Source organism: Mustela lutreola, chromosome 2 (genome assembly GCF_030435805.1).
Source record: "Mustela lutreola isolate mMusLut2 chromosome 2, mMusLut2.pri, whole genome shotgun sequence".
Classification (NCBI taxonomy): Eukaryota; Metazoa; Chordata; class Mammalia; order Carnivora; family Mustelidae; genus Mustela; species Mustela lutreola.
The window spans coordinates 172,345,620-172,367,074 of NC_081291.1; the positions used below are offsets into that span (position 1 = coordinate 172,345,620).

The 21,455-nt window shown below is 38.4% G+C and overlaps 1 protein-coding gene across 1 annotated transcript; it reads left to right on the forward strand.

Annotated features, from left to right (window-relative positions):
* The first annotated feature begins 20,230 nt into the window (after positions 1-20,230).
* Positions 20,231-21,225, forward strand: LOC131825630 (integumentary mucin C.1-like). Its single transcript, XM_059165070.1, has one exon. It carries the CDS (start codon positions 20,231-20,233, stop codon positions 21,068-21,070), a length of 840 nt encoding a protein of 279 aa, XP_059021053.1. The 3' UTR covers positions 21,071-21,225.
* Positions 21,226-21,455: the final 230 nt, after the last annotated feature.

Here is a 21,455-nt window from a genome sequence, read left to right on the forward strand (position 1 = left end):
AACCCAATTGAAAATTAATGTGTATAAAAGCTGCCCTGTTGTTTCCTTTTGACCTGGCAGTCAACCTTTTTTAGAAGAAGAATTAACCCAATTGAGTCTTAATAAAGCAGGTCTTTCTTAATATCCCTGTGGTTGTCTTCTCGGCTGGAAATCTACCAACTGAAGATTTGAAGGGCACATATAAGGAATGTTCTGAGAAACTCCAGGATTTAGTAAATAATAAATTTTAGAAAGAGCACTTCTTCTTTAGCAAGTAGCTCATGTATTTCCTTCTGGAGAATCCTGCTGGGTACCAGGAGGGGGTGTGATGGGGGCAGCATGGCTTGAAGAATTTCTGTTGCTTTGGTACCCTGCAGCAATCTTTTGAATGGGGCAGGTATTTTGAAAATCACACTTGCCTAAAAGAATCCATCGGCAGCTTGAAAACTTCCTGACTTGGGTTTCATTACTGGAAAAACATCCAAATGAAACTTCTGTTAAGCGCATATAGCCACAACAGGGGTCCTGATGTGGGTCTCTTTATAATAGAAATGAAGGTAGGCTGCATTTTAGATCTCACTAATTTCCCAACATCTGTTTCTTATTCAGTTTCCAGATCTGGGATTCTTTACCATAATGCTAAATGTATATTAACTTTGTAAAATAAGCATGAAGAGGAGTATTCCTGTGTGTATTTAATTTGGGGGTAAAAGCCAGTATGACAAATGGAATAGAAAAATTAATTTAAACAATAATTTCATTGTTTTATTGTCAGGGAAAACTTGTTATTAAATTTGAACATAGATACTTCCATATATTATTAGCACTAAATAAATATCTTCTTCAATCTTGAAAAATAACCAAGTATACGTTTGAATTGCTTAGAATACTTCCTATTCCATCATCACAGTTCATTACAGATCCATACTTAGATAACAATACTTAGATATTCTCAGTATTCTAAGAACACTTAGAGTAATAATTCTCAATGCATGGCTCACGAATTTCTTCAACAGAATGAATCAGCTAGTGTACTCTGCTCTTCAGTACTTCTTAAAATACAGATACCTGGGTTCCTACTGAGATTTATTAAATTAGAATCTTAATGGGGGTTGTGGTCAGGGAACTTTATTTTATAGATGATTTTCAGCTAGTTTGGTGTGATAAGTTTTGACTACTTCCAAGCTTATTATAGCAGAGATAATTTTTTTGAATACTGATTCTGAAGGTTTTTATTTTTTATTTTTATTTTATATAAAAGGTGTGTGCATTAGTCTACTCAAGCTGCCGTAACAAAATACTATAGGCTGGGTGGTTTAAGCAACAGAATTTTATATTCTCACAGTTCTGGAGCCTGAAAAGTTCAAGGTCAAAGTAGCAGTAGGCTTCAGTTTCTGATGAGGACCCTTTCCGGCTTGCAGACAGACACCTTTTCTTTATGTCCTCACAAGGCTTTTCCTTGGCTCATCATGCATGAGGAGAGAGAGAGTGAGCTCTCTGGGGTCTCTTCTTATAAGAATACCAATGCTATTGGATAAGAGCCCTACTGATGATCTCATGACATAATTACTTCATTAGAAGCCCCATCTCCAAATATAGCCACACTGATGTTGGGGCTTTAACATGAATTTTGGGGACATGCCAACATTCAGTCAATAAAGACGTACAATATATTTTGTCAACTAGTTTCCTCAGTAAAACTGCAAAAAATGTAATAGCAAAAAGCATTAGTTCTGTCTATAAAGATAGGAAAACTTGAAAGAAACAAACTTTATAAATAGTTCTGTTAAGCTTCTGCATTTTAGAACAGACACCGAATTTATAATCTTTCCAATTTATATTTTGTTATTGTTCCAAATTTAAAGGATAGGCAATGAAAAAACATCTGCGATAATTTCAGGTTTTAACCAAATCAAAAGGGAGTGTATCAGCACCCAAAACTTAATCCTGGGCTTGGGTTCAATAAACAGTCATGGTGAGTAGTGGTAGAGAATGTCTTGTAAAGGACACCTGAAATCTGTGAAACTGGAGAAAAAGCAAAATAACTGTAAGACTCTGAAATTGCTTTTTTAAGGGAAAGAGCAAGAGTTCTCTGCTTGAGAGTTATGTAAATGAGAATTAAAGAAACCCAAACTTGGGTACCGGTCAAACGCAGGTTAGATTTCCGTCTCTAGGTGGCAGAGAATAATTAATCTAATATTTTAGTCCCATTACAAAATAAATGCTATGTTATCTTTTTATTATGTGGATAAAACATTATTACAACTTGCTGGTTAAACAACAACACCCATTTATGGTCTTAGGATTTCTGTAAATCAGGAGTCTGCGCACAGCTTAGTTGGGTCTTTTGCTCAGAGTCAGATAGGCCTGCAGTCAAGCAACCAAGAAAAGACGCTGGCTGGATTCTGCTAAAACAGAATCTTCTATAGCATAACATAATTATGGGAGTGACATCTCCTGTAACCTAATCAATGGAGTGACATCCCATCACTGTTGATTCACTTTATTGGTAAAAAGAAAGGCATAGATTTTAGTTTTTTTTTTTTTTTATTTTGTTTTAAAGATTTTATTTATTTATTTGAGAGAGAGAGACAGTGAGAGAGAGCATGAGCGAGGAGAAGGTCAGAGGGAGAAGCAGACTCCCCATGGAGCTGGGAGCCCTATGCGGGACTCGATCTAGGGACTCCGGGATCATGACCTGAGCCGAAGGCAGTCGTCCAACCAACTGAGCCACCCAGGCGTCCTGGCATAGATTTTAGTTTAACTTAAGGGGAGGGAGTGATAAAAGAACGTGACTCACTGGGGGTCACCTTTGGGTGTGTCTGCCATGGATGGTAATACCCGCAGAGTTCTTTGGGAATTAAATGAGATTATGCACATCGAGTTCCTGGTCCATGTGATGTATTACTTATATAGTAGCCAGTACTGTGTCCCTCTGACATTTCTAGTGAAGAAAGGCTCTTTGGAGGCAATAACTGGTATTTTGATTCTGCCTCATCTCACGGATTCAACTCAGAATGACCAATGAATATTCTATGCCCATCTTAATAGGGGTCAGGCTTGTTTCTTATGACCGGTTTAGGCTAAGATCTCACCTGGGACTGACTTTCAGAAAAAATCTATGAAGAGGGAAAAACGACACAGTCCTTCCCCTTTCTGCTCCTGATATCCTCACTCAACACACACTTTGGTAATAAATCTCTCTCTCTCTCTCTCTCTCTCTCTCTCTCTCTAACACCCAGGGGAATTTTGCAAGACTCTGGATGCTCTGGGACCCTGTTAGGCACTTCCTTCATGCCCAGTTTCCTTAGAAAAAGAGTCTGTTACTATAAATCAAATGAACAACAAACTTTCTTTTACTACCACACCACTCCCTACCCCTGAGCCTTGCACTTACAGAGCTAGAAAAGCTTAAACTAACGCGATAATCTTAATATGTTAGCTCTCCCAAGAGAAACTAGTAGATATAGTGCTTGAATACAGAAGACAGCAAGCAAGGAGAGACTGATGAGCTTGGAATCATATCTCTTCCTAGTCAAGCCCCTAGATGAAAATACAGAGCCAGTACAGCATCGCAGCCTTATGAGAATCTGAGCAGAGGACCCAGGTAAGCCATACTCGGACTTCTGAGCTGTAAAAACTGGGTTCTTTGTGTTCCTGTGCTTTAGATACTATACCGGCATGTGGGGTAGAATTTTGCTCACAGGGAGACCTTACCCTTATTCCCAAGTAATAAAAAACTTTTCTTTTTTTAATTGTTCAGTGTAGAACTTATTTCAACATACAAAGCAATTATATGACTTTAAATAAACTATTCAGTGTGTCTAAGTTGACATTTCCTACAGATGTAATTTTCTGGGAAATGAACTCAAAAGAATCACTCTTAGAAGAGTAATCAATGTTTTATTACTCTCTACAGCTTATAAGGCATTTTAAAACATATTCTTCCCATCATGGTATCATATATGAAAAATATTGGATTAGTCGTTCTCTAAGAGAGTTCTGTGCATTTCTCTTAAGATACTTACGATGGTCAGATGGCAAGTATAAAAAAAGAAATACATTTAGCTTTCTTGAGTTTAATGTATATTTTCCTGAGAAAATAGATTCAATATATTTTCATCTATATCTTAAATTAAATTATAATGGCTGTGAGAATAAACGTTCCAGGACTACTTAGAAGAGGTAGACTTTTTTTGCTTTACTGAAATCATTCTTGTATTGGAAAGGTTAAGAAAAACTGAATTAGAATAAAGTTTCCAATGCCCTGTAAATTACAGATATCCAGGACATAGATGTTTAATGGAGCACATAGCGTTTTCTTTCTGTGTTTTAGGTACTGTGACATGACTGTAGGTGGTTGAAGCAGCTTCGGCAAGTGCGGACATCGATGAGTAGCCCTTGCTCATGGGCGGAAGTTCACCCGTCAAGCATGAAGCCTCCCTCATCAGACTGCGTTTTTGTGCATGACTGCCAGTCTTCAGGACCGGAGGGGAAAGGGGCTTAGGCGAATCTGTTTTCATTACTTGAATCAACTTCACTGAACTGAATCGATTATCCGTAAAAAGGAAGTATCAGTTTGATGAAGATTAAGGCGTTTCCCCACCTTTAGTATACATCCGATGAAAGTGGTGAACCGGGATGTGGTAAGCAGTATGAACGGTTGGCCAGTGAGTGGTACCGTTGTTTGTCAGCTGGAAAGTTGATCTATTTATTTCATAATGAGAGAGAGAGAGAGAGAGAACACGAGTCTGGGAGCGGCAGAGGGAGAAGCAGACTTCCTGCTGAGCAGAAAGCCAGAGGACATGGGGCTCGATTCCTAGACCCTGGGATCATGACCTGAGCCCAAGACAGACGCTTCACTGACTGAGCCACTCAGGCGCCGCTAACCTGGAACGCTTAATGTGAATAGAACTTGACAATTGAACTTAAATGAAATAGAAAATGGGTCCTACATAAATGTCAAACCAAGTCCTACACAATTTTCAGGGCATATTGTAAAATCAACATGCAATGCTTCTTTGCCATAAAGTATTACAATTTTCACGATGGCAAGAGCAGAGCATTAAAACAATCTCAGGGCCCATCGGAGGATGGAAGCTTGTGTACTGGCAGTTCTTTTGCTGTGAAGCTGGCCCTGCAAAGATTGCCCTCCACTCTGCAGTTTCCCCAACATCAGTAGTAGAGTTGTCCCTAGGCTAGAACAAATAAGTGTCTTCATGCGGTTTAGAGGGAAGACGGGATCCTGAGAGACTTGGAAAGTTAAGATGTTGTCGTTGCCTGTGAGTGGTGCCCTGAACCCGAGGCTTTGACGGCCTTGGTTGTGGGGACCGTATCCCAGTTCCGCACACATTGTTCTGGGCTTTGTTTTCATCTTTTACCCTTTGACATTCATTTTAGTCCAAATACACATAGATTAAAATGCTGGCAGGCAAAATGTGTTTTTTCCCTTTCCCTGTATGGTCTCATGCATGGCCCTGGACCTTCAAGGAAATTCTGAGTTTTGTTTGTTCCTTGGGAAAGGCTACATAATCATGTCTTTATGAAAAGTTAGAGGGTATAGTCATGAAAACAACAGTTTTGAAGTCAGACTTCCATAGCTTTTATGACAGGCTCTGCTGCTTCCCCGTTTTTTGATCTTGACTAATCATTTTTCTACATTGAATCTCTGTTTCCTAGTATAAATGGCAAGAAAAATGCCCAATCATAGGGCGATTCTACACATTAAGTGAAATAACATCAAGACAAATACCCGGCATATTAGAAATACTCAAGGTAATTGCTTATTCATCTCTATATTATTATAATTTCTAATGATACTTTGCAAAACATATCAACTAGTTTTATCTTGATCTGAAGAGCATAAAACTCAGAAGCATAGAACTGGATAGGACTTCAGAAATTGTCTGGCTTAGGAGCTCTTAAATTAGTTGGGATCATAGATACTTTTGAATTCTGAGGAAAGGCAAGGAGCACTCTTTCTCCCCCCAAATTAAATGGGCATTTAGCATTCTATCTCAGAGGCTTCTTTCACTACCTCAAGCTCATCATTGGAACCAATGAAGACAGGTTAAAACGAGTGCATCAAATCTGATATTATTATTATTTTTTCACTTACAAAATAGTGATGGGATTGGCATTTAAATATCCACCTCCCATTATTGACAGCAACCCCCTTCATAGACTGTTTTAGTTCCAGAATGTGGGTCTGTTTTTTCTGTTCTGTTCTGTTCTGTTCTGTTTTCCATAGAGATGCTGAGCACAGTCTGGAACTTAATGAGAACATCAGATAATGATGCTATATTTTGTTTTAAAGAAAGTGACTGCACTGACATTCCTTTTCAGGGCTCTACTCTTCTGAGAGACCATTCAGTGCTGTGAAGTTCTCCCTTTTGGTTGTTATGTCTGATGTGCCTGTGCTCACGACCCTGATGATTTTATACTTGGGCAAAGACGTAGAACAGTAGCTCAGGTATTGGCAAGTAGCAGAGCTGCATGGTTCTTCAATATGACCTAGGTATTGTTATAATGATCTCCATTGTGTTTTTCCTTTTCTCATGAATCAATTCTATTTTCTTTATTGCTTCTTTTTATTTTCCTCCTCTCACATTAGGCTTTGGGACTACTTTGCAAATCATTTAAAAAGTAAGCTGATTCTCTAAAATGTTCCCTGCACTAACATCTGCATTTGACCCTCCAGTATTTGTTCCAGATTCTTTCCTCCCCTTTGGCTACTTCCACCTTCTCTTATTAGACTACAAATCTATGGCAGCTGCAGATGTACAGATACTTTCTACTAGGACACAATGCTACAAGACAATAAAGGAAAGGCAGTGTTCCATCAGATCAATTAGGTTGCAGCCTGATTTTCATTTTGTTCTCTGCCTGATTTCTGTTTGACCCATACAGCTTCCTTCTCCTTCCCAAGCACACATTCCAAAGTTTATGTTTATGGCTCGGAGATGCATGTAGAGAGTACGTGAAGATTAACCTCCAAAGAATAAACCCAAAGAGAGCTGTCAGATTTTTTCTTTATGGATATTTTGCTTCCAAGTCATTTTTGTATTTCTGCTGCTCTTGATCAAGCCGATGGCAAAAGGTAGGCTATCTTGATTGTTTCTGCATTTCTTGTAATTGTACTGCAAAGCAGAATCCAAGGGGTATTGAAACATCATTTGTCATGTTTCGTGAGAATGAAGTTATATGACATTTAAAGTTCAGGAGCACAAAAAGCATCTGCCAACCTGAAAGTTTTTAATCCCCATTTCTGAACACTTACAGAGATGCCACACTAATCCCACAGTGCCGGTCCCCTGTCTGCTGTGATGTGCCATCTGCTCTTGTTCATGCTGGATGTGATCACGCGGGAGCCTCCAAGACCTTTCTGAAGCTAAGCCTTATAGGAGCCCTGAGTCATTAGCTTTCATCCAGGTTCATCACATTTTGCCTTCTGCAACCCCCCCACCGCAACCCCCCCACCCCGCCCCCAGGTTCTATTTAATAGGGAAGTAACTGACACGTGGCAGGTAAGAAACCATACAGACAGAAACGTCAACTTAAGTGTGCACCTCTGCAGGGTCAGAGAACTTCGACAGAGTTGCCCAGTTTTTCATTACTTAGCATGTTTGCCTAATTCATCTTTTTTTTTTTTTAAGTTATGTGTGAGCTTGCTTAGATTTTTAATGGCCTCTCTTAGTGATGAAAAAGGAGAAGTGCTTCTCATCATGGGAAGAGATATTAATGGGAACCTTGTCAGAACTGACCTCAAGAGAAAGCAGAACAGGATCCCATCTACGTTTTAGGAGTTGATGAAGTTTCATGTGGGACTCATTGTGCTAAGTCCCAAGAGCTTGTCATTTCACTGTTACAGATTCATTCCTTTGGTATGAAAGCTTTTAGTTGTCAAAATTGCAGCTATTAAATTGCAATTTATCTTAGAAAATATTAGGCAGTATCTGTCAATCCTTCAGGTGAATGCCAATTAAGCACCCAGTTCTGAGAACATGGCCATGATGAGGGCTGGGGGAGCAAAGCTGTTCTGAAAATGAAAGATATAGAAAGACAAAAGTCAATGCTTCCCGCTTTGTTAAAATTTGACTCTCCTCTTAATCTTGGTACTTCAGTCAGAGAGGGTGATGAGATGCCCAGAGCTGACCAGCAGCAGTCTTTGCATTTAAATGACAGATAAATGTTTGAAGAATGTCTGCTGCTGCTACTATTGGAAGTACTCTTAGAGCTTTCAAACCTAGTGTACACAGCCCATTCACAAACACAGTTTTATTTAATTTTTATTATAAGCCTATATACGTGTGGAACAGCTGTTACTTTCATTATTATTTGCAGAGGAAACACTGTGGCTGCCCACAGCAAGTACACATGAGCATATGCAAGGACTTAGGAGAAGAAAATCAGGAACTGAGCTACAGATAAAGGGATTTATCCGTGACTACATCTGAGATGTCCATGTGAAATGTGCATTTTTATCTTTATTACTTTTAGTTCATATTTCTTAAAATGTATGAATCATTTATGACAACTTCATCACTCTGGCTGTATTTGAGCATGCAATTTAAAATATTTCTAGTAATATTTTGCTGGGATGGATTTTCTATTGTATGTCAATAAGGGAGAAGAAAGCATGACAGTGTTATTTAAAATAGAGAAATAACACATGAGGGATTTCTTTTTGGCAGAGTAGTCTTCATGATTCTGTCATAATACTCCTTCTAAGAATATATTCCTGGACAGAAGACTAATCTTAATCTTACTTAAGTCTTAGAGTATAGGGTACATCTATTTTTCTAAATTTGTTTCTGTTGGAGCATGAGGAAAGAAGGATATATTATTTTTCTAACATTTTCTGAATCAAAAATAACATCATATAATCTGACCTACACTATTTTTTAAATTATTTTTTTAGTATGAAAAAATTTTTTTTACAAAGGTAGAAAACCTATATCAGGTTTAGCTTTACATTTAGTGAATCTTATTTATAATAATACATAAAATCACATGAAATTGGGATTGTCCAAGAATATTTGGCACAGGGGCGCCTGGGTGGCTCAGTGGGTTAAAGCCTCTGCCTTCGGCTCAGGTCATGATTCCGGGGTCCTGGGATCGAGCCCCGCGTCAGGCTCTCTGCTCAGCGGGGAGCCTGCTTCCTCCTCTCTCTCTCTGCCTGCCTCTCTGCCTACTTGTGATCTCTGTCTGTCAAATAAATAAATAAAATCTTAAAAAAAAAAAAGAATATTTGGCACAAATGATTGTGCCAGAACTGTGACAGGATGAAGAAAGTTAATGTGGAAAAATAACGAGGACAATGTAATATTACTCTCTTTCATCTGTATTGCTATCTTAGAAAATCTAAGCATTTTTAGAAAGTAATCCTGTAGCACAGAATCCAGATTCCCACCAAAAACACTCAATGAAATTTACTTATTCCTTTCATTTTTGCATGGTTACATAGTCTCCTAGTTTCACTAATGTTATTTATCTAATGATGCTTCATTAATTAGCACCCATTCCTCAGACGGTTTGAGCTATTCCAAGCCAAGAACCTTTGAATGGCTAGAATGCAAACTTCCCAGGAGTTTGCTTTAAAATTCTATGTAAAAGACTAAACTATTGTGTTTCTGTGGCCTTTCAAAGACATTTGAAGGACTCTGATATTTTGTGAATAAGTGGTAGAATAGGCAATAAACATGGGCAATGATAACCAATAAATAAGCCTTAACTTTTGATGAACTTGTCCTAAATGAGGTCATTTGTTCTTCTGAATAGGTTGAGGAGTTTGGAGAACAAAGGAGTAAAAAATCTTGTGTAAATCTCTTATTTTAAGAATGGTTGTCAATGGGACAAGTATCTTCCTGTTTTCCAGCTAAAGGCATTCACTTTCATTCTTGGAGCAGAGTTCTAAGATTAATGGTACCCGCCCTTTCCTGGGGTGTTCTAGGAGGAGCTGCCTCTGGGAAACATCTCAGGTGAAATGCAAGGGCCTAACCATAAGCTGATTAGAGACCTTTCATGGCGGCTAGACTGTGTTGTCCTTTTTGAACACAGAGTAGTGGTGATGGTATATTGCTATTGGGAAGTCAGTAGATTTAAATATGTATAGCCATTAAAATTTAGAAGACCAGAGTTGGAGTCTAGGCTTTGTGTCTCACCAATATAATGTAGAACAGATTCATTCTACTTCTAAGCTTCGTTTTCATCTTTTGTAAAACTCATACCTGTGCTATTTAGGGTAGCTCAAGTATGAGGTATGCTCCACCTAGGTACCTCAGGTCTGGGAATGTGTTTCATTTATTTATTGCTGTATAACACATCATCCTAAAACTTACTGTCTTGGGGTTTCTGGGTGACTCAGTAGGTTAAGCGTCAGACTCTTGATTTCTGCTCAGGGATGTGAGATCAAGCCCCATATCAGGCTTCACACTCAGTGGGGAGTCTGCTTATGATTATCTCTCTCCCTATCCTTCTGACCAACCCCCCATGCCCCCCCCCCAAATAAATAAATAAATCTAAAAAAGCCCTTATTGTCTTAACAATACAATTTACTTCTCATGATTGTGTGGTTTGACTGAGTGAGTTTTCTACTGGTCTGATATAGACCATTTGTGTTGTATCTAGATTTGGAATTGACCAGGTGCCACTGTGAGCTAGGGTACCCAGTTTTCATCCTGAGGGCTGGATGGGAGCTAGTTTGGGGTTTCTCACTGCCTATTAGTCTTAAGCAGTGTACCGATAAGGAAGATTTCTAATATGTGAAAATGGAAGCTACAAAGCACTTGAAGTGTAATGTTGGAAGTCCTAAAGTATTCCTTTCACCATGTTTTACTGGACAAAGAAAGTCACAAGGCCAACCCACATTCAAGGGGAAAAAAAAAATCAGACCCATCCCTTGATGAAAAAAGTGGTGAGGTCTCACTACAGAAGGTATCCAAGATGGAAGGTATTAGTATGACCATATCTGGAAATAATCTATCAAAGAAGGCAAGTGCTAAAGCTGGGACTTGGACATACGGTGGTGCTGAGGGACACAGACTGGTAACAGTAACCCTCCCTGCAAAGGAAACCATGTTGCCAGTTAAATATTCAAAGTCATCCCCTACCCCTACCCCAGGCAGAACATGATGAATCTTGGTTAACAGCACAGACTCTAGGAAGCAAAACAACTTTGGGGTTAAAATCTAGCTCACTGTTTTCTGACGAGGTGATTAAGCTCATCTGTGCCTCAATTTCCTAGCCTAAAAAATAAAGAGAATAACATTTTCTACCTCATGCAGTGGTTATCTTTAAGATTAAGTAATACTATAGGTAAACATCTTAGAATAGTTGCTGGAAAGTAGTAAAAACTAGGAGAAGTATTTATTATTTTATTTTTAAAATATATCTACCTGTACTATGGATGAGTGTGGGGATACTGTTCTGAAGCCAGATACATTTTAGTCATAAGTAAAATTGGGAACTCAAGAGGGATTCATTAAGTTTCAGGAATCAATCTGCATTTTTCAGCAATATAGCTGGGGAGCACACAAAAGAGACATACCCTGAAAAGAAGCTGATGACTTGAAAGAGCTGACAAGAGGTAGGGGACCTGTCAGTGTCTGAGGTGTAAAGCAGAGCCCTGACTTGGGGGCCAAGAAACACAGAGCCAAATTAGCAAGAGTAAGTAATAGAGGGAAACCCAATCACATGGACACGTTTATGAAAGGGGTCAAATCTTGGCTGCACTTTTGTGGCAACAAGGTTATCTCGGGCTTTCTTTAGACTACAACTTCAGCTCTGTAGAGTGAGTCTCGGGACACCAGGAAACCCACATATTTTGGCCAAATCATATTTTAAAATATATGACTTAATTCTAACCTCCAATAAAATGTAATTTTACTTTTCACTACTATTGATTAGCTTAGGGACTGAATCAGCTTAGGTCTTTAAGTGGGAACCGTGAGCGGATTCAGTTCTGGAAGCTGGGGATGTAGGGAGCATGGAGGCTATATACAGGACTGTGACACAAGACTGACAGATTACCTCACTGGATGGTTAACATGATCAGTTTAAACAATATATATAAGAGAGCTTTGTAAATTACTATCATCAAGCATATTTCCCAGGGCCAATAATTTTTCTTTCCAAAATAAGTGTACTTGTCAAATTGTCAAACTAAACTTCCAGAGGTAGAATCCACAATGTCCTTAGTGAGGGCCGAGGTCAGTGACAGGTAACCTAAGGTAAGCAGGGCAACTTGAAGCTGCAACGGTGTCTATGGACAGATTTGGGAATTAAGCAATCAAGAAGGAAAAGGTGGCAAAAGTACTGGTACTAGAAGATCAAAGCCCTGAACTAGTGTGTGCAGTGGAAATATGACAGCAAATCCCATGATGAGGTTTATAATCCCTCTGCCCTGGTTTTAAGCAGTTTTACTGATGTGGATGGATGAGGCTCACAGGTGTGTGCTGAGCTCCAGAATAAATTCTGCAGGTGCTGGTGATTGCAGTAAAGGTCTAAGTCCCTTCAGAGAGTACTTACCATCTGAACAAATGAAATGATTTTGAATGCTTCTGCTTGCTACAGGGAAATGTATATAAAGATGGCACGATTTCCTGCTCCTTTGGACAGCTTTTAAAAAAAGACCTGGGCCAGGGAAATTATTCCCTAAAAGCTTGCTAAATATTTATAATGGAAACAAATGTATTCCTTAATATAAGTAACATTAATTCTATTTTAAATTTATGATATGAGAGAGTTGCGGTTTGTAATCACCCTGTCTAGCCTTCAACATTGCGGCTCATTGTGTAACTCGTATCTAGCAAAGATGCCATCACTGTTTTATTTTAAAACAGGAAGTTTTTCAAGTTGCCTTTTTGTTCATTGTAGCTATTGCTTTATATTATATTGAGAAACAGTTAAGAATGTAGTAGTGTTAAATTACTTATTCCCTAAGAAAATACGAACTTACTTAAGGAAGTGAATTGTAGGTAAAGGTGAGAGGGCTGAACAGCTGAGACTATATTCCAAAGGCTAATTTTCCTCCTTATTTTCTGATCTTTGCTTCTCCTTACATCAAGTACCAAGGGAATGATTCCTCAAACTTAATCACTTGTAGATAAACTCAAATAATATTCTAGATATGAGTTGAGGTGAAAAGTTAACCAGTTACATGATTCTTTTCCCAAAAAGTGCCATTAATTCAGATAAAATCTCTTCCAATTTTGGAAATATGTCATGTGTTCTGATTCATCTTTATAATTGTGGCATTTATAATAGTCGTTCCAAAGGCAGAGGTTTTGTTTTTTGGGTTTTTTTTGTTTTTGTTTTTTTTTTGATATAACTTTCTAATTTTGTGTGATATCTCCAGGGGAGTCAGATGTTTAACTCCTGATGGCTTTGGGGAGAGGAAGATTGAAATGCCAAACCAAAGGGTAGTGGGCAAGAAGCAGAAGTTAGCTGTTGATGAGGTGGCAAGAGTGAAAAAGAGTGGGAGTCAGAAGGATTCTGAACGGAATCACTGAACTTTAATAAGATGATGAAAAGGGATCTTGACAGGGAAAAAAAAAAAGGTTCATGAACCATTCTTCTGGGTTATACAATAGAGTAAGCTCAGGAGACATGAATTTTTCTAGAAAAAAAAAGAACCCTGGGGTACATTTCCACTGAGTTGAAAATTATATCCTTTCCATCACAATATTATTGGCCTAAAATAAGGGTATTTTTTCCATGGCCCAATGTTAAATTAGACTAAATTTAAATTATGAAAAAATATTTTGCAGATTTAATGACATCCTATGAAAAATTATAAACCACTTAAATGCTAAAATTCAAATCAGAACAGCTTTAACAAGATTTGTGTCTCCTGTAAACCGCAGTGCAATCAATAGAAAAAAAAATTCATAAAGATTAAGCTCTGTACCTTATTTCTTTAGAAGCATATAATTCAAGTGCTTTATCAACTTTTAATAATTTAAATATCAAAAAACCCTTTCTGCCTGGAATTTAATCAAGACAGAATGTAGCCTATGGTATGTTTCCCTACCACGTCAAATAATCTCATATTGAAATGGACTTACTCATCTCATGTAGTAAGCACACTGTCCTCATTGTATATCAGGCACTTCTTAGTGCAGTGCTAATATAAGTTATAAGTTCTTATACTAACTCTATGAAATAGATACCATTGTTGTCACCATTTTATAGATCAAGAAACTGAGGCTAGGTGAAGTAATGGCTTGAGTTCATGCAGCCCAAAAGTAGCAGAACAAGAATAGGAATCCTGGGATATTGGATTCAGAGTCTATGCTCTTTTTTTCATTATTTAAAAAAATTTTTTTTATTAGCATTTAATGTATTATTTGCCCCAGGAGTACAGGTCTGTGAATCATCAGGCTTACACATTTCATAGCCAGAGTCCACGCTCTTAAGCCATGATATTCTTATGCAGTTGGTCATAAAAAAAAATATGCCTTAATAGTGAATACAACCAGAGAATGCCACTGATTAGGTAGGATTCCTGAGAATTCTGGAGAAAATCCCATCCCTTCTTTGCCTAGTTTCATTTCCATTTGTATTTTCTGTGGTCACTTTAAACTCAGAATTTCTAAACTTGAGCTCATTACCTTCCCACTCTAATGTGTTCCTTTTATATACACTGAATTAGATTATGACTCACCAGTCATTCAGTACCTTAGGTAAAATCTAGGAATTATTCCAGAATTCTGCCCATGCTCAATGTCTACATATAATTAGTTCCCAAATCTTACTAAGTATTTCCAAAACTGGCTTCTCTCTAAGCCATCGCCACTTTTATTGCCACTTTTCAGGCATTGCCTTCTTATGATGAGACAGTTAAATTGTCTCCTGTCGCCTCCTGATGGCGCCTGGGAGAAGAATGAGGCACAAAAAAGTCTGCTGTAAGGGAATGGGAGCAGGGGGCGGCAGTAGAAAAGACTATTCTGAGGAACAACTTTTTAGTTTTATATTTATTGGAGAGTGAGCTGTTCTCCAACAAAGAAGTTGGAGTAGATTACACATTGGCCATGAGTCTTGTAGATACGTAAGAAGAAAGGCAAAACATGTCTGGTCATGTAATACATGACCTATAACGAGTAAGCCCAAATGAAAGGATTGTTTGACTAGCTGTTGACATTCCCCCCCGGAAGGGGAGATAATGGAAAAATGAAGCAGGCGGTGTTCCGCCTTGAGTGAGGTGGGCATTTCCAGTTGCTCGGCTTTAAGAATGTATATCATCCTCTCCCTAGAAGCCTGTTGCCAGTATATGCTTTACTGAAACTGTATCTAAGCATGCTTGGTAACTAGTATAATTTCTCATAGGTTATATTTTAAAAACTACATTGCTCTTAAAAAACGGTTACAGTCTCCTAAGCAGTCTCTTTGTTTTTGTTTCCTTCATTCTAGCCATCCTCTGCACTACTGCCAAAGTAACCTTTTAAAACTGTTTATCTGATCATGTTTCTCCATCAGTGAAGACATTTCATTTTCTCCCTATTGCCTACAGTATAAATTCGAACTTCTTGGTATTAAAATATAAGGCCCTTTTTGATCTGATCCCTTTCTTATCTTCTGCTACTCCCCTCATCATAATTTATAACATATCAAATACTAAGCATTATACAGGTTTAGCTTCCTGTCTTTGCAGATGCTATTCCTTCTGCTTGAGACGTCCTTCTTCCAACTCGTCCTCCTGGTAAACTCATATAAATCTCCAATAAATGTCCATCTGATGTCTTCAGCAAGACTGCTGTAGCCTGGGGTAATTAGACATGCATTGATGCCACATCTGTGCCTTGTACAGGCTTCTGCTATTGCATTTAGACAACTTACTTCTTTTCCTCCTCCTCCTCTTCCTCCTCCCCCTCCCGCCTTTCTCCCCTCTCCCCCTTTCCTCCTCCTCCTCCTCCTCCTTCTTCTTCTTCATTATTATTATTATTAATTTACATTCCATACCAGACTCTGAGCTCCTTAAAATGACAGCAATTAACAGGAGGTCAATAAATGTTAGTGCAATAAATTTGCTATGAATTTCTATTCTAGTTTATTGCACTGTGAAAGATTTTATGTCAGGATAAGGAGAAATTTGAGAAATAGTACAACCTAACACTCAGGGATGGCTAAAGAGGAAAGATGGTAAGATATCACAGATTGGAAAATATGGGTGGAATACAATGTTGCATTTAGAATGGAGGAGAAATCAGTCTTTATTTGAATGGAGTCCATTTTGTCTTCTAAATCAGCAAGATAATACTTTTTATATATTGATTTCTAACTCAGTACTGTTCTACCTGGGATCATCTTGACTTGACATTCTCCTATGGAATGTCACTTGATTGATTATGCACACACACTGGTGAGGTCTCAATCTTTATGCCTAGCCGTGCCACCAGTGACTCAGTTGGTCTCTTTTGTGTCAGAAATTTTACTGCTGGCATCGATTGTTCCTGGTTTTATCAGGGCTCCTTTGCATGGTATTATTTGTAACCCAGACAAATTTCTATCATTTGGCAGATAGAAACAATTTTGTACATGCACCATTAGAAAGAGCAAGCCAGACCCTTTCTAAAAGTTATTTATGTTTTCCTTGCTGGCCAATCACTGTAATGTTTTTATAACCAAATCCTGGTATTTGGGATCAGCAAAAAGGTAGTTTTAATTTTTTTGTGCATAGTAAGGTGATTACAAATATATAGGCAATTTGAAGATTGTCCTACAATTCATCGTACAAATGCTTAACTATATTTCATAGACTTCAAGGCTGGATTTGATGTGATGCTTGAGTTTTTTGATTGTGAATCATAATGTATCTACCCCAATTCAGGAATACTATATCTAAGCTTGTGGTTACTTTCCCTTAGGATTTAAAAGCTTTAAGTCTATTTGTTAACTTTAAGTAGTGAGGTGATTTTTGTTTTTGTTTTATCTTGGGATCTCCATTAAGAGAAGTTTCAAGAGAGTTTTAGAAGAAGAAAGGCATGGAAAATAGGAATTCTTTTCTTGATAATTCTGCCCTATATTATTTTCTTTGCCTCTGAGGTATTACTATTTATTCTGATTTCTTACATACACTTACTGACCATTATTTTCAGGTCCATTTATCTATTATTGCATAAAAAATCATGCCAACACCTAGTGGCTTAAAACAGCAATCATTTCTTTCTCTCAGAAATCTATAGTTTGTTGAGGGCAAGAGGAACAGTGGGACAAATTGTCTCTGATCCCTAGTTTCTGGGGTGACTGGAACACCTACAGGCTAGAACAAATAGGGCTACAATGGCAACTCTCTCTCTTTTTTAAAGTCTCAGGATTTCTCCAGCATATTTCTATGTATTCCTTGTATTCTTTCTACCATGGTGACTTCAAGATAAACTTGCATTACAGTTGAGGGCTCTATAAATAAACCTAGCATCAGAAGTCTTAAAAAAAATTAATGTATCTTGTGCTTACATTGGTTTACCAATGGCTTACATTGGTCACACAAGGTAAATCTCAATTCACTGATGAAGTGGTCTACCTTGGGCATGAGAATCGGGGGCAGAGATCACTTGGGAACAATCTTGGAGTCAGGTTACCACATTTCTATGGCCTTCATCCCTCTTTCATTTATTTCTTCTTCTTTTTATCCTTCTCACCAACCCCTCACCTTTGATATGGTTTATATATAGTAGAATTTGGAAAAATGTATGCAGTGATGTAATCATCACTATAATCAATAATATTCCATCATTCAGAACATTCTCACATGTCTGTTTTTAGTCCATCTTATCTCCCCATTTTAAGAAGCTGACAACCTGACAACTAGGAATCAGTTTTTTTCCATTCTCATGGTTATGACTTCTATAAAATGTCATAGAAATGGAAGGAACTGCATCTAACTATTTGAGCCTGGTTTATTTCATTTAGCATAATGCTTTTGAGCTTCACCCTGTTGTTGCATATTTCATTGTTGGGTAGTATTCTGTCATAGCCCACCATTTTTTTCATTTGTCCTCAGTTGAAGAATATGTAGATATTTTCCAGATGTTGGTGATTATTTTTAAAAAGTTGCTAAAATGAAGAGGTCATATAAAAATATCTAAAAATGTGGAATGGCTTTGGAACTGGGTGATAGTTAGAGGTTGGAAGAAATTTGAAGGAAATGTTAGAAAAGCCAACATTACCTTGAAGGGAGTGTTGGTAATATACGGATGTTAGAGGTGATTCTGGTAAGAGCTTCTAAGCAAAAGAAGAGAGCTATAGAAAAAGCCTCTATTATCTTAGAGAAAACAGGTATCATCAAAACCAGAATGGTGGTAAAATATAGACATTAAAAGGTTATTCTGTTGAGATCTCAGATGGGTATGAGGTTCCTGTTATTGGAATCTGGAGAAAAGGCAATTTTTGTTATAGCATGGTGAAGAATTTGGCTGAATTGTGTTCTAGTGTTTCTTGAAAGGTGGAATTTGTATCTGATGAAATTGAGTATTTGGCTGAGGCTATTTCTAAGCAAAGTATTGAGGGAGTGGCTTTGTATTCTTCTTATCTCTTATAGTAAAATATGAAAGGAGGGAGATAAAATGAAATAATTGTTAAGTCAAAAAGAACCAGAATTTGAAGATTTGGAAAATTTATAGCCTATCCTTATTACAAAAGGTTTTTTTGTTTTGTTTTGTTTTGTTTTGTTTTGTTTTAAAGAAGCAGGTTTTGAAGAGAAGACTAAGAATACAGCTGAATAACCATTTGATAAGGAGCTCATGAGTGAGACATGATTTACTAAGCCATTTTTGCAGAAGCCAGGAATAGAGATGTGATTATGCCAGCAGAAATACTGCCAACTAACAGGACTAGAGAAGAGGAGATGAAATAAAGGAAGGTATTGTCTGTCAGCTATTGGACTTCCTGGATTTCTGGGCAAAGGTCAGTAGAGCTATTCAGTTACAAACATATTTAATCCTTCAAGAAAAGGAAAAAATGACAATGAAGGCCATCGGAGATCTTCAGGGTTGGCACTTCCCCCATTTCTGCCCTTTCAGCCAGCCAGGCAGCCACCGTTAGCAGCATGGACAAGAACCTCACAGAGAGCCATGGAGTTGCAGATGCTCCATGACCCAAAGGGACTGTGTGCATGCCAATGCTACCCCAGTGGGCCTACAGAGCAGAGCATCAAACCAAAAATGAATTATTCTCAAGCCTTAAGATCTAATGGAATTTGCTTTGCTAGGTTTGGACTTGCTTAGGACCCACCACTTCTGATTGTTTTCCTTTGGAATGCAAATGTCTAGCCTATGCCCATCCCACTTTTGCATTTTAGAAGCATATGACTTGTCTGATTTCGCAGGTATACCACTGAAGAGAAACTTTACCTTCTCACCCATATCTGATTTAGATGACTATGGACTTTAGTCTTTAGAATTAATGCTAAGGCTTTTGGGCTGTTGGGATAAAATTAATCTATTTTGCCTACAACAAAGACAAGAATTACAGTGGGCACCAGGGATGGGATGTTATGGTCTGAATGTTTATGTCCCCCTAAAATGCTTTATGTTGAATCCTTAACCCTCAATGTGGTTTTATTTGCAGATGGGGCCTTGAAACAAGGGTGAAAGTTAAATGAGGTCATAAAGGTAGTATCCAATAAAATTGTTGGTCTTACAAGAAGAGACATCAGAGAGCTCGCTCTCTCACTTTCTCTCTGTCTCTCTGTGTTTTGTTGAACAACCTGTCTAATGGTTTATCAATATTATTGAGCTTTTAGAAGAACTAAATTTTGTAAGAATTGATTTTATGTATTTTTAAACTGTGTTCAATTTTATTGATTTAGGGTATTATCTTTGTTATTTCTTTCCATATGTTTGAACCACCTGGGTGGCTCAGTGGGTTAAAGCCTCTGCTTTCAGCTCAGGTCATGATCCCAGGGTCCTGGGATCGAGCCCCGCATCGGGCTCTCTGCTCGGCAGAGAGCCTGCTTCCTCCTCTCTCTCTCTCTCTCTGCCTGCCTCTCTGCTTACTTGTGATTTCTATCAAATAAATAAATAAAATCTTAAAAAAAAAAAAAAGAATAAGACACAAGAAGGTCTAGAAAGTTTAAAAAAAAAAAAAAAAGGAAGCCACCACCCAGACTCCTGATGCTACAACTCCAGGGGAAGAGGCTACCACTGAACCAACAGAAGACACAACCACTGGAGCTTCTACAACTGCACCTGCTGATGCCACAACCCCAACAGCTAACCCTACATCCTCACCAGCAGAGTCCACAGCTCCAGCTATGAGTACAACTGCTTCATCTACAACCACAATAACTGGAGAAGCAACCAGCACAACCATAGCAGCCTCCACAACTCCAGGAGTTGATGCCACCACCTCACCTTCAGTCACTGGTACCACATCTCCTTCTGGTGCCACCACAAGTGTACCAAGTGCTCCCTCTACTACTGAATCTGGTACCCTGACCAACAGTGAAGCTACCACCCAGACTCCTGATGCTACAACTCTGGAGGATAAGACCACCACTGAGTCAGCAGATAGAACCACTGCAGCTACCACCACTCCAGCTAAAGGTGCCACAACCCGTTCAGGTGACTCCACAACCTTAGAAGCCAGCACTACACCTGTTGGTACTACTGCAACAGTTACATCATCTGCAACCACAACTCCTATAGCAGTTTCAGATGCCACAGATGCCACAACTACTGCTAGTATGAGTGTAGCAGCCACCACTACTCCTGCTGAACCTGCTTCTTCAACCACTGAAGCTGCATCTCCAGGGGAGGAGGAAACTACTGAATCTTTAGGGACAACTGCCACTACAACTCCATTGGGTTCCACTTCCACCACTGTATCTGAAGATTTAACCACTGTACTGGACCCTACCACCCTAGAACCTGCAACAACTGCCCCCACTGAGGAGGTCACTGATACCACAGCAGATAATACTACTGATGCTGCCACGACTCCTTCTGCACAATCCACACAACCCCTTGAGGATCCCACACTTGCAGGCTCAGTTGGAACCACCTCTGCTGTTGACAGCAGCACACAACCACCATCTGCTACTACGACTACAGCCAGTATACCTACAACGAGCCTTACCGATCCTTCCCCATAATGAAAGCAATGCCGTGGTACATCTCAAGCATCTTGATAACAGGTCGTAATTTCCCTAAATATTAAACTTCTCATTTTAATTTTTACCAATATCGCCTCAAGAATTGACTGCAATCACACTTCAGAAATGAGACCATTCTAGAAATTCTGCTTGTTTCACTCTCTCACTTCTTCTTTGTGCTCATGTCTACTTCTCAGCTTTTGTTTAATAAATCATTTTGAAAATCAGTTGTTTTCTCCTTTTTCTAGTTTCCTGTGATAAGAGCTTAGATCATTAATTTTAGAACTTTGTTCTTTTTAATATAACCATTTAATGGTTTAATGTTGCTTAACTTTAACTTTGTAAAGTTTACTCTAAGCCCTACTTTAGTTTTCATACAGATTTT